The following is a 14289-nucleotide window of genomic DNA, read 5'->3' on the forward strand; positions in this document are numbered from 1 at the left end:
TCACAGATGAATGTGAACTCCTAATCTTCTTGCCTCCACCTCCCAAGTGCTGGGATTATAGGCAGACACCTCAACATAAGGCTTCCCAATGCCGTTTTGTTTTCTTTCTTTCTTTCTTTCTTTCTTTTCCTTTTCTTTTTTCCTTCTTTTTTTTTTTGTTTTTTTTTGTTTGTTTGTTTTTGAGGTAGAGTCTCACTTTAGTCCAGGCTGAGCTGGAATTCACTATGCAGTCTCAGGGTGGCCTCAAACTCATGGCAATCCTCCTACCTCTGCCTCCTGAGTGCTGGGATTAAAGGCGTGTGCCACCACACCCAGCTAAATGCCATTTTCTTTGGATGTCCTGTGGTCCTGGATGCAAGGACTGACCCACTGCTGGGTAACCTCTTTACCACCCAGCCTTCCCATATGTAAAATTGGGGTGGTTCAAGCCTGCTCTGGTTGGGTTACTAGGAGGGAAGGTCTGAGCTCATGGGAATGAGCTTGTGACTGAAAAGTTAGGACAAGCATGAGCTGGTATTAATGTCATCACTGTCACTATTTTCACCACCCTTCTTGTCCCTATAGCTACCCCACAATAGCACCCCTCCCCATCATTTCTGCCCAATCACTACTCCACCTCTAGCTCCATTCAATGCTTAAGTTAAATCACATTTAATTGTTTTTTCTTCGGAGAACAGAGAAATTAAAAAGGAGATTCACAGCACTTGGGGTCAAGAAAGGGTTAACTAAAAAAATAGGAATATATTAAGCTTTGGGTTTAAAAAATGCACACACCATCTCTCTCATTCATTCCTTCCATTCTCACTGTGTACACGTGTTCCCAATCTCAGACATACACAGGCAATTAGGCACACACACATGCGCTCCCAAGCACTGTCACCCACTCCTGGAAGATACACGCAGGCAGCCAGCCCCTCCTGCTCCAGCCTCAGATAGCCTCGTGCCAGACCCTGCCCCGTCCCCTCACTAAAACAGCAAAGCTAGACTAACATGGGCTACTGGGGACACCTGCAGGACTCTCGGAGCCATGCATGCGCTGGGAGATGGAAAGGCCCCTGAGGGACGCCGCCTTAGACGACTCTGTTCTCCAGGAGGGCCAGCCGCTTGCTCACGGCTTCCAGTGGACTTGGAGTTAAGGATGGGTTCAGGGTCACCAGAGCAGGGCCCTATGCTGCACCCCCACTTCCAGTTCCCCCTGTGAGTCTCTTGCAGAGCTTTCTCTCAATCCTCCCCAATCATGTGCTCCCCACTCCATCAGAGCTGAGCTTTGGGGAATCCCCACCATACACTGGCTGAGACCAAGAACACTGAAATGGTGCAGGGCCCAGCCTCTCATTTGGCTCTCATTTAACCAGGTCTGGTGCCAGCCTATCTAACCAGAACGCAGGCCTTCTCAGTAGCCTAAGGCTGCCCAGCCCACCCTTGGGGCCACGCCTCCCTGTGGTCATGCTCTAGTGCCCTGCCCCTCTTCTCTGCTCACCCTGCCCACCCCACCCACTCACCATGGCCCCTGGCAAAGGATATGCTTCCGGGTCAGGGCCTGCAGCAGTTCCTCCACCTTGGCCTCAAATCTCACTATGGACTCACAGGCACACGGGTCTTCCTCTGCAGGAGACAGAAGGGGGAACAAGGAGAGAGCTGCTGAGTGGTGGCCAGGGGAAAGGACAGTCACTATGAAGACTGTCATTGGGGTGATTGGGAAAGAGAGGGGCCTTGGAGATCTGAGAGGGCAGGAGAGAACGAAGACGAGCACAGAGACAGCTCACCGAGAGGTGACCCCTGGATGCCCTCCGGTCCTCAGAGCCCTGGCAGGGGACTGTGCTGAGCACCTGCTGTGTGCAGAACATGCACATCACCTCGAATTGGAAGTCACTGATCCCCTTTTACAAGAAAGACACTAGGAGTGAAGCCCCCGGTCAGTGTCAGAGCTGAGACGGTCCCACAAGGACTGTGAGCCAGAGTGCCAGGAGGACCAGGGATGAGACAGGTCCAGTCCCGGCTCCTCAGCGACCAACAGTGGCTCCACCCCTCTGGCCTTGGCTTTCCTGTCTGTCTATAAAATGGGGCGATGCTCTTCCTATTAAATAGGACTGGGTAGCTTAGCATTAGCAGCAGCAGAGCATAAGAACAGCAGCCTTCAGGTAATGATGGCTGAGTGTGCATCCACTGGTGGTGAGAGCCATGTTGGTGAGCCCACACCTGGTGTCGCTGCCTCTTGGTGTCAGTCCCACGCTGCTTTTCCCCACCCACACCCAGATCCCACAGAGCACCGCCAGCCCCTCCCACCACCACCCCCTTTCCCCCCTGCCCGCCCCTCCGCCCTCTCTCACCCACACAGATCTTCTTCTGCAGTTTCTTGCCAATCTGGTTGATGGTCTTGAAGTCAGCTGTGTAGAAGTAGTGCTCTGCCACGGGCTCCGAGGCAATTTCCCTCAGCTCATCCTCGACCGCGTGTCCCACGCCCACAGCAAACATCTTAAAGCCTACCAGAGGCGCAAGGTAGGTGAGCCTGTGTCTGGTGTCCCCTACCTAGCTAGACCTTTCCTCAGGAGTCACAGCGACACCAGACACCGCCTGGTGGCAGCTGCTGGAATTGCAGGCACAGTGCCTCAGACCAGAACAATGAGGAAATCAATCATTAACTAAGATTCTGCTACACATAGGCTCCTGACACTGGCTCCCAGTGCTGGGAACTTCAGTTAAACTTCATGACATCCCCATTATGCTTATTAGTTAATTGAAAAACCTTCTCCCCATAGCCCAGCCAACTGAAACCTAGGAAAAGCTGCAGTGTATGCAGCCTTATGGGAGACATCAGTGGTTAAAAACAGTGGACACTGGAAACCTCAAGTTTGGCTAGACAGGCCAAATGACTGAACAAGTGCAATAGTGGCATGTCTGCTCTGCGGGAAACAAACTGCTCTCTAATTGGACTAAGGGCCTGATCTATGGGAAGGAATATGTGCCTGGTACTGAAAACCTAATCAAAAGCCTATGGCAGAGGAGGTCATGAGCCTTAGGGGTATAAAGCCTGCTCTTGTCTGAATAAATGCATATGTTACTCTCACCAAATTATCCTGAAAGTACTACACTTAATGTTCATACTCATATATTAATGCTACTCTCACTTCTGGTTAGAGAAGCTTCTCTTTTCAGATGGCGATGACCACTGGGATGACCCAAAAGACAACATAGTGCTGAGAAGAAGGGACAGAGGAGTGCTCAGCACTGAAATATCTCTATCACACCCTCCAAGGCTCAGGGACCATTACAGAAGAGGTGGCGGGAAGAATGTAAGAGCCAAAGGAAGGGTACCACTCCCTACATACAACTGTCCAAACAGAATTTGGCCTCAATATCCAAGACCTTGCAGTGCCTAGCAATACCTTCACAAGACCCTCATAATTGGAGAAAAAGATGATGACATCAAATTAAAAGAAAGACTAACAGAGAGAGGGAGGGGATATGATGGAGAGTGGAGTTGTGAAGGGGAAAGTGGGGGAGGGGAGGGGAGGGAAATACCATGGTTTGTTGTCCGTAAGTATAGAAGTTGTCAACATATATATTTTTTAATTACTATTTAGTTAAAATGTTATAAAACTAAAGGATCAAGTTTGCCTGAAAATGAGGTTGCCTTCCAACAGTTGGCATGTTCTTGGGAAGCAATATTCACCGGGGAGAGTTCCAAGCCTCACAACAAAAGGACCAACAGGACAAGCCACCTGCTTTTCTGGGCCCCAATTTTATCTTCAGTGTAAGTGAGACTTGGCCTAACAAATGCACCCCCATTCAAATTTACCTAGGTTGAAGTTGTCAAGAAGACAGCAAGCTAAGCTACAGGAGTTTGGCCCATACGATTCTGCGCCCACCCGTGGGATACAGGGCTCAGGCAGACAGCACCTACCAAGGTCCTTGGCCTTCTTGGCAGCATCATTGATGTAGTCCTGACTTCGGCCATCAGTGAAGACGATGCCTACTTTCTGGGCCCCCGGCCTTGCTCCACTGGACACAGTGAAAGAATTGTCAACAAGGTACTTCAGGGCAGCCCCAGTCATGGTGCCCTTCTCCATGTAGGACATATTCCGCACGGCGGCCTTGATGTCCTTCTTGGTGTGGAAGCGGCCCAGCGGGAACTCCTGGCGGACCGAGCTGGAATACTGCACCAGTCCCACCTGGGCCAGCCTATCGGACACGTCCAGCGTGTCCACGATCTGGTTGATGAACTTCTTCACCAGCTCAAAGTTCTCTGGCCGCACACTCTTGGATCCATCAATGAGGAAGACCAGGTCAGTGGCCGAGCTGCCACCACCACCACTGCAGACTGAGGATGAACCATGGGGACATTGTCACCCATCCCCGCCGCTGGCTGGGCGCTGCCATGCACAAGCTCCAGGCTTTTGTACTCACAGCGCCCCTATAAAGCCAGAGTTGTAGGCCTCGTTTTACAGCACTGGAAAGAGCTGGTAAAGGGCAGAGCTCAGAAGTGGTGGCACCAAGATGTGAGCTCAGAATCTGTGCATCCCTCCATCCCACTACCCTCAGCACCAGTTGTGACAAGAGAGGGTTAGAAGTCAGGAGAGAAACTTCAGCAGCTAGCGGACTCTGGAGAGCATCTGTCTACTTTGAAGATGGTTCCGGAGACAAAGTGCCTCGTAGGGAGCAGCCAGGCCCCACCAGCCCCCACTTCCCTCCAGCCACTAACCATTGCAGGTCTTGCCGTCACTGTTCAGGGTGAAGCCCTCATGGCAGGCGCAGGTGTAAGATCCCGGGGAGCTGAGGCACACCTGCTCACAGTCATGATCCCCTGTGGCACACAGGTCTGACACCACTGACGGAAGGGGAATAAAGGACAGGCTCAGATCTCACACTCACAAGGCCTTGGACATCTCAACCAGTAGGCAGCGCCCTGACCATGGAGACCAGGGCCCCTTGCACACGCAAGAAAATCGAGACCAACCTCTAACTGGGAGAGTTCAGAACCCACCCTTCAGCTCAGAGTGCAATCACCCCCGGGGCCAAGATTCCCGAGGAAGGTGATAATGCTGGCCATGCAAACCAAAGCCCTCTAAAAGGGTAAGGGCACAGGACCGGGGCCTTTCATCTGTTCTGTTCACGGGTGTGCTCTGGGTGTCTAGAACAACGCACACAGCACAACCGAACTCGCTCAATAAAAATTTGCTAAATACAGTGTATTGAGCCCTATAACTGAGACTACTCCCCTTTTTTGGCAAGTCACATGCCCAAGAAACACATATATGTCCACTTGCCTTCTGCAAAGGACTCTGACCTCCCACGACATGGCCAACTTTGGTGCTAAAACCCACACACGCAAAGGGATTCCAGTACTACATCACCTCGCTCAACATCTTGACCCTGGGGTAAGCACCCACTAACCCTTAGCGCGCCCTATTCTACTTTCCAACCTCAAGCAACTCATGGAGGCCCTATCCTCACCCGTGCCGCCCTAGGTACAGATGCCAACGCAGGGCTCGAGTTCACCCGCCTTACTCAGACCTCGCCTGGGCACTCTCTCAGCCCCGCCCCGGTGCTCCGGCTGCAACTCCCGATACGGTCCCACACCCCCAGGCCGGGTTTTGCCTGCAGCTTATGAGCTGTCCCACTCCGAATCCAGCCCAGACCCCAGCCTGAGCTCGCTTTAGCTACGCCCACATAGTCCTGGCCCCTCTTCCCAGCCCCGCCCAGCTCCGTCCCCTCCCAGGCTCCGCTCCAATGCTCACTAGCTGTCTCCGCCCCACCAGGGCCCTGCCAAGATGCCCACTCCGCCCTTCCCTGGGTCCGCCTAGGCCCCGACCCCACACTCACGCCCGGCCTCGACCCCGCCCAGGACCCGCCCCAACGCACTTTCTCTGCCTCCTCCCCACCCAACCCCACCCCGGCCCGTCTCCAGCCTCGCCCCAGGCCGTCAGGGACCCGCCCCGCCCAGGCCCTGCCTCCAACCGCGCCCGAGACCCCCTCGGGCACCTCTCCGCCCGGGCCCCTCTCCGCCCGGCCCCGCCTCCAGCCCCCGCCCGCGCCCAACTAGGCCCCGCCCCTCAGCACTCAGGCCCCGCCTCAATCCCCGCCCATGGCCAGCTGCGTCACGCCCCCTCGGGGCTCAGGGTCCGCCCCTCCTCGCCCAGACTCCGCCTCCAGCCCCGCCCCACCCCACCGAGGCCCCGCCCCCGCGCTCAGGCCCCGCCCCTCTCCGCCCTGGCCCCGCCCGCCAGGCCGCGCTCACGGCAGAAGGCCTCCTGGAACTTCTTGGACAGCTTCTCGATGACGTTGTAGCTCTCCACGTAGTCCACGTGCTCTTCCTGAGGCTCGCTGGCGATCTGCCGCAGCGTGGCCTTGTCCACGCGGCCCACGCCGATGGCGAACAGCTCGATGCCGCTGGCCCGAGCCCGCGCGGACACGTCCCGCACGCTGTCCTGGGGCCTCCCGTCCGTGACCACGATGACCACCTGCGACGTGCGAGGACGCTGAGGACCAGCCCTCCCTCCTCGCTCGCTCCTCTCCGGGCCTCTGTCATCTGCTGGCAGAGCAGGAGCTGGAGGCCCGAGGGGCACAGTGACTCCAGGGTCGCGCAGCTGGTGGGAACCAGCGGATCACCACCCCTGCCAGGGTTAGCCTCCAGCAAAGAGACCCCCCATTAGGCGTCCTCTAAGACTGCCATCAGACTCTGCTGTCCTAAGTCTGCGATCAAAGGGCAGGGCCATGTCGCCCCCTGGGACGGGGAGCCTTGATGACAGGACCCCAGGCTGCTGAGAGCCACGTCCTAGTGACTAGAGGCCCGCGTGGGGAAGGCACTCCTGTAGGTAGAATCGACCAGGCTCCAGGGCCAGGCACCAACACCATGCAATTGTGAGACGTGGCCACCAGAGGGCAGCCGGGGCTAAGGAATGGACCGCCTCCCCGAGGCTGGCTCAGTGTCCCTCTGCATGTGGAAAAGAGTTCCAACCCCAACCAACCAGATAACCAACCCACGGAAAGAAAGATGCCAAGCCGCTCCACCCTACCCTCTGCCTCCTTCCATCCTCCTCCACTCCCCAGTATGACACTTGGCCCTTCCCGAAAGGGAAAGATTGCTCTCTGCTCCCCTCCCCTGGGATCCTCTGCCCTGTACCCTGGGAACAAAAGGGCCCTGAGCTGGCCATATCCTAGTGACTGGCATAAATGTAAAGACAGGCATGGGTGAAGAGCGGGCTCCAGCCCGCACCTCACCTCGCTGAGCCGCGCCTCTGCCTCTGTGAAAGGCGTCTGGTGGGGGTGAGATGACTCATAGGCAGGAGCAGAAGGGTGTGTTATTTTAGTACATCACGCCCTGCAGGCCCCTGGGGAGTGATCTTGCACTATCTTCTTTCCTCAGGGACTTGTGGCCTGGCACAGAAACCTAGCTGTGACTCTGAGCTGCCACCAGGCTTTGAGATTTCTCCTAAAGATGAGCTCCAGGCTTACCAGCTGCTACCTAATGGCAGCGTCCCTGTGTCTCATTGGAATGGTGCTGTCCTCTTACCTGTCCCCTCAGGCCACTAGTCTGTTTGTCGGGAAACAGTTTACCATGGAGATGGGCAAGCTGCAGGTGGCACCATGGCATCACCACCTCTCCATTACATCGCCTGGGATCACTACAGCCTCTCAGCCACAGCTCCCGTCACCTCATGCTGAATTGTGTGAGCGGCCCCACGAGTAACGCCAGTGAGACATCCGGTGTCACTGTGAGGGGTGCAGGTTTCTGGGGTTGTGTGCTATGTATGGACTGTGGGAACACTTCTCTCACTTAGTATCTGGGAAAGTTGCTGAAGATCTCTGAGCCTCAGTTTCCCAATCTGTAAAATGTAGTCACCACATCCAGGCATTGGTCTTCTGTGTACTAGGTATGGAGAGGGGTAAGAAGAGGGCTCATCCCTGGACCAGGGCTCTGGGCAAGTAAATACTGACTCCTTGGGGCAGCCAAGGCATTGATAAGGACATGGAGGGATCTTCGGGGAGCAGGGCAGAAGGGCCCCCAAGCCAGCCTCTTGGGCCCTGTGCTGAGCCTCACTCAGGAAAAGGACCATGTGGGAGAAAGTCTATACCATGCTCAGCACACTCTGGGAGCCCCCGCTGGCCATGTGACTCCGGTGCACTGCCTCACTTTGCCAAGTGCAGCTCTCAGACTGGCAAAGTAGGCTGGTGCTGCAGGGGACACTGGGCAACAGGCATCCTGCAGTGCAGGCTGTCACTAGGACTTGGGGCTCAAAGCAGAGCTCTGAGGAGGGGTTATTGTTCTCCCAGCCAGGCTGGCAGCAGAGTCCACACCTTCCCCAGTACATAAGCACCTGGCCTGACTTGGACTTCAGAGAGGATCCCCACTCTGGCTCTGCCACTTATAGCAAATGACCTTTGGAATGACCTCCACATCTCTAAAGTGGTCACCCCACACAAGGACACAGGCAGGCAAACCTCTGAGCAGAGACCCGTAGCCCAGACATGCTGCCAGCAGCTGCCAGCCCCTTGTACCTTACTGATGTGAGGAGACCTGACGCGCCCGCCCTCGGCATCACTGAAGGCCTTGCTGATGGCAAACTGCAGGGCCAGGCCAGTCATGGTGCCGGTGGACAGTGGCTGGATGTGGCGCACAGCCTGCAGCAGAGCGGCCTTGGAGCTGTGTGCCCACAGTGGGAACTCAGGCTTGACCGTGCTGGCATAGTTGACCAAGCCAACCCGAGTGGCATTGGGTCCCACGTCCAGTGACTCAATGACTTGAGACAGGAACACCTTCACCTTCTCAAACTCCACTGGCCTCACACTGCGAGAGCTGTCCACAACAAATACCAGGTCCGTGGGCCGCGTCCGGCAGAGGTGCCCTGGGAGGGGACAGGTGGGAGAAAATCGAAAGCAATGACAGAAGGACAGAGGTCAGAGCAGAGACAGGCTCCCGAGAGCCCATCCTGGGCCTCATCTGGCTAGCTGACTCCTTGGCTCAGTGCTAGGCTCAGACCATGGGAAGGAAATCCAGAGGATCCTTCCGGTCTCCAACTTCGCCCTTCACCTGCTGAGCCTCCACTTCCTCAAAACTGTGACTGTCCTGACAGCCCCTTCCTTGAGAAACGCAAAAGCGTAGAGAAGTCAGCAGAGACCTGCCCACCTCTTACGTGTTTCAGCCCAGACTTGCTTGCAGAAAGCTAGGCAGGAGGACACTGAGGGAGGCCTTTGGAGTGGGCAGAGCCTTAAGGGCCAACTTGGTAACTGCCAGCACAGCCTTTCACCAGCAAAGTGAACTGGTTCCCTCTCAGATCAAGGAGGAAGGGAGAATTCACAATGCACACTGGCATCCTGACCCAGTGGGCTGTAAGACACACACCCCAGGGAGCAATATCCCTCCAGACCCCCAAGGATGCCCAAAGGTCCAGAGCCCAGCTTAGGGGCTCAGTGGCTCTGGACAGGAGGTGGTCCCATTCTGAGCCTGTTTCACATTTATACAGTGGGGAGACTGAGGTCAGCGCAGATGCTGACCTAGGCCTGCAGCCAGGCAAGGAGCTATCTGCACAAGGCTCCCCCCAGCCTCCACCCCATGTGGGAAGGAGCCGATCCTCCTTGGGCACACAGAAGAACTGGTGAAAGGAAGACGTGCTGCAATCCCAGTCCAGGAGCCCTGAGAGACCTGAGGAACCACCCCACAGCTGGCAGCCCACTCCCTGCTTGCTAAGGCTCCAACTGGGTAAATCAAGACCCAGAGAAAGGGTCAATTCTAGAGCTATCTCACTGTGGTCCTGGGCGGATCCTCCCCTCTGGCCTCAGTTTCCCCGTATGTACAAGAAGATCTAAGCATTTAAGGACCATCCCTGAAACTTGCCAGGAGTCCAGTGCTAAAAGGGCTGACAGGAGGAAGTGGTCCCCAGATCTGCCCTCCTCAAGGATCCCCAGGTTCATCCAGACTCTGGTTGGCTTTCTGGAAGCCCAGGGTCCCTGTATACCTGTGGTCCCAGACTCACCTGCCCCAGCCCTTGCTAATATCACTGGTGCCCACTCTGTATCCCTCCTGTTCCAGGCCTGGAGTCCATTGAGCCTCCACCCATCTCTGTGCCCGGCCGCCCAAGCATCAGGGGCCACTTGTCCTGTGTCCCCATGTCGCGTGAGGCCCTCACCTCTGGACTGGGGGGTGAAGCCAAGGTTGCAAGGGGTCTGGAGCAGCAGCAGCAGGCCGCAGAGCACGAGGCCCGGGCTAGACGTGACCCTCATGATCGCGGCGGCGGGCGGCAACGGCGCAGTCAAGGGGGCCGGTGGGGCGTCTTATCAACCTCAGGGAGTGGGGACAGTGCCCCTGCCTGAGCCCCCGGGGGCGGGGTCTGGCTGAATAGAGGTGTGTGTGCCTAGCGAGGGCGGGAATGCTGGCCACAAGGGCCCCTTTGCAGGCAGAAGCAACCAGAGCCGCAGCTGGAATTCAGGAAATCTCAGGTGGGTGGGGGCCAGTCCTCAGGCCAGAGCCCGTGCTGACTTGGAGCTGCCCGGGACACTTGAGTCTGTTGGCCTCATGCCCCAGCCCTGCCCTGCATCCAAATCCTTCCCCATCACAGTTTCAACACGTTTCCTCACTAAACGTGCTTCCACACCTCCGCACATTACCTTCTTCTGCAGCTGCTTGGAGTCTCCCCCCAAGGCCACAGGGCCTTTGCAGAGGTAGTGACTGCCCTGTGAACTCCACCTGACGCAATCCTCCCAGATCCTAGGTGTAACTTCGGCACCTATGCTTGGTGTGTGAAGGACAGACATGGGAGCCAGAGCCTGCTTGACCATGGGCAACTTGCTTCACCTCTCTGTCTCACATTCATCCTCTCTCTCTCTCTCTCTCTCTCTCTCTCTCTCTCTCTCTCTCTCTTGCTCGCTAGCTTGCTCTCTGTTTGTTGAAGGGGAGGAAGTTTTTGGAACTGCCTCGATTAATCCTCTCAACTGTAGAGCCACTACTGCTTGTCCCTCCCTTCCCAGGAGGGGAACTGAAAACCAGAGAGCTAAAGTCATTCGTCTAAGACGCGTCCTTGCTGGGCAAGGATCCTGGGATGGTGCTCTCAGCCCAGGTGCCTGCTCTGCAAAGCTTGATGTAGACAGTCGCTTCTCCATGCTGAGCAACCAGCAGCTCCCCCTGGGGCTTGGCTACATTGTCCCTGAGCTGGTAGCATCTTTGTATCCAGTCCCAGCACAGAAAGTCCAAGATAGAGACATGTGCTGTGGCTGGTATGTGGTTTGCTGTGCCCCTCAAAGACTCGTGGATTTAGACATTAGTTTAGTCCTACTTCAGTGTTCTGAGATGGGGTCTCAGAGAGGTGATTGGGGTCAGAAAAGGTCATTGGATGGAGACTGAATTGAATGCAGCAGTTTTCATGATTAGATACAGTTTTATATGAAGAGAGGAAAAAGAGCAGAGAAGACTCATACACTCTCCCTGTGCAGGGCCCTGCACACCTCAGCATGCTGACAGCAGCCCCCTCAAGCCATGCACAGCCTGGAACATGCAGAGCTGTGAGCTTGGTAACCCTCCTGTTCTTATAACGTTACTCAGTCTTGGGCATTTTATCTTAGTAACAAAAAACAAATCCATATTGCTCGTAATTAAAGGAGGACAGCCAGGAACAGTCCCTCCACTGCATTGTCCTATAACCAATGGGATAGAAAAGAGGCGGGTTCAAAGCTGTGGGTTCAGGGCTGGAGAGATGGCTTAGCGGTTAAGCGCTTGCCTGTGAAGCCTAAGGACCCCGGTTCAAGGCTTGATTCCCCAGGACCCACATTAGCCAGATGCACAAGGGGGCGCACACGTCTGGAATTTGTTTGCAGTGGCTGGAGGCCCTGGCGCGCCCATTCTCCCTCTCTCTCTCTCTCTCTCTCAAATAAATAAACCAAAAAAAATTTTTTTAAAAAAAAGCTGTGGGTTCAAACGTTTCTGCTGTGGACCGCTGTAAGACCTGAGCCTGATGACTTCACCCCTCTGAGCGTGGGGGTGGGAGAGCTGTGGGAATGACAGCTTTGGTCCAGTTTGTCTCATGGAGCCCATGCGGAGGCCTGGAAAAGATGCAGCCAAAGTGTCACCTTTGCTTCAGGAGTAGCATCGGATGGCTACGGCCCTCAGCATGCCACTCCCAAGAGAGAGAAGTAGATGGGTTTAAAAAGTGACTCAGGAGCTGGAGAAATGGCTCAATAATTCAGGCACTTGCCTGCAAAGCCTAAGGACCTGGGTTCAGTTCCCCAGTGCCCACATAAAGCCAGATACACAAGGTGGCACATGCATCTGGCATTTGTTTGCAGTGTCTAGAGACCCTGGTTCTTTCCTCCTCTCTCTCTCTCTCTCTCTCTCTCTCTCTCTCTCTCTCTCTCTCTCTCTTTCTCTCTCAAAGAAAGAAAGCAGTAAAAAAAAAAAAAAAAGAAGTGATTTCGGGGCACAGCAGACCCAGCCCATGGTCCCCACCATAGTCAGAAGTCACAGGGCTCATCCCTCCACATTCAGTGTGACAAAGTCACTCCCTCTGTCTCCTTTGTGCACCCAACAAACCTGTGAGCTCAGGTCAAATGCAGTCTTTCAACCCATTTGTCAGATGGCCAAGCTGAGGACCAGAGAGGTTCAGTGACTAGCCTGAAGCCCCCCAGCCACTTCAGGGACAGAGCTGAGACTGGAAGTTCAGGCTGCTTTCCCTATGTACCCGTGCTAGAGACAAAGGAATTTCTAACTTTTTGCTCTGTCTTCTTCCATTTGTCTCTAATTCTTAGCCCTCTGCAGACCGGGAAGCCAGTGGGAATGCTGACTCCTGCCCTCCACCACAGGGAAGTCTCACTCTCTCCAGAGTGGCTGCAGGGTCTCTGGAGATCACAGCACCCATCCCTTCACCAGACTGTCTTGTCTATGCCACCTGCCTCCCCTGGGGTCTTTCCTGTCCTGATCCCTGCCTCATCCCTGGAGTCCAGCAAGGTGCCTGGCTCAGAGAATGTGCCCAACAAATGAAGAAATGAGTGATCCGAAGGAAGGAATGAGGAAGGGGGTCCCAGTTTGGTCACACAAGGGCCAGTGATGGTGGCCAACCGTGCTCCAGGCTTCGGAGGGTGAGCAGGGAAAGTGTGATCCAGCACCCCTCCCCGCGGCGGCTCAGGGGACAGAGCCCAGTTGCAGGCCCAGCTGGGTCCATGAAGTCGCTCTTTCAGCTCCTCTCTGAATGGCCGTCTATGCCCGGAGCAGCACAGGCGCCTTCTCTGTGTCGCTTCGCTCGTCAGCACAGCCCCAGGAACACGCCGCAGGTACGCTTTGAGGAACAGAAGCTGCTTCCAGAGAGACGGCGGCTCTCACATTCCACCGTGGGGCCAAGGGCTGGGGCACCTGGAAGCTCAGCGTATACATTGAGGAGAGAAAAAGAAATATTTGTGTTTTAAAAATGTGACTCCCCCCCCCCATGCCACTCCCCCAAACACACATGAACTAAAACTCTGGAACACTATGTCTGGTATTGACAAGAGGGGAGGAAAATGCATGGAGGGGCTTTTGAGAGGCACCCTGTCACTGGACACCATGAGGAGCTCCAACTGTCCCCTCCCATTGTTTCCATACCCCTCCACTCTCCAAAGACCTAAGGTACCCAGGCTGGATTTGAATTCACATCAATCCTCCGACCTTGGTCTCCCAAATGCTAGGATTACAGGCATGAGCCCCACACCCGGCTTGTACCTGATCTTTAACTTGGCACAGGGGGCATGTGCCATGGCAGGGCCAGCGGGGCTTCCTCTCCCGCGCTGGCAGCAAACCAGGCTTTCTCCTGCTGTAGGGATAAGAGATACAGCATTTTGCAGGGTAGCTGGTTCCCTCCACCCACTGCTCACCACTGGCACAGTTTCATAACCTGTTACTATTATTCTTTATATAACTGTTTTTGAGACAGGGTCTCATTCTGTAGCCCAAGCTAGCCTGAACCTTACTATGCAGCCCCGGCTGGTCTAGAATTCACAAGAATCCTCTTGCTTCTGTCTTTCTAGAGCTAGGATTGTAAACGTGAGCCACTGTGCCTGGCTTTTGTCTGATCTTTTCTTTAATATATTTTATTTATTTATTTGCAAGCAGAGACAGAGAGAGAGAATAAGAGAGTGGGCTCACCAGGGCCTCCAGCCACTGCAAACGAGCTCCAGATGCATGTGCCACCTTGTGCATCTGGTTCTATATGGGTACTGGGTAATCAATCCTGGGTCCTTTGGCTTTGCCAGCAAGCACTTAACTGCTAAGCCATGTCTCCAGCCCCGCCTTGTGTAATCTTTAACTCTGAATCAACTCATGCTTTGAAA

General features: G+C 55.1%; 1 protein-coding gene across 1 annotated transcript; it reads right to left on the reverse strand.

Moving 5' to 3' along the window:
- Nucleotides 1-627: 627 nt before the first annotated feature.
- On the reverse strand, nt 628-10274 carry Matn1 (matrilin 1). The gene is made up of 8 exons (XM_004665168.2): nt 10128-10274; nt 8500-8846; nt 6239-6461; nt 4703-4828; nt 3905-4321; nt 2331-2483; nt 1525-1605; nt 628-1120 (listed from the first exon to the last, which is right to left on the reverse strand). Exons 1-8 carry the CDS (start codon nt 10219-10221, stop codon nt 1071-1073), a joined length of 1491 nt encoding a protein of 496 aa, XP_004665225.1. The 5' UTR covers nt 10222-10274; the 3' UTR covers nt 628-1070.
- Between the last annotated feature and the right edge of the window lie 4015 nt (nt 10275-14289).

The sequence above is a fragment of the Jaculus jaculus genome, chromosome 5 (assembly GCF_020740685.1).
Source record: "Jaculus jaculus isolate mJacJac1 chromosome 5, mJacJac1.mat.Y.cur, whole genome shotgun sequence".
Lineage (NCBI taxonomy): Eukaryota > Metazoa > Chordata > Mammalia > Rodentia > Dipodidae > Jaculus > Jaculus jaculus.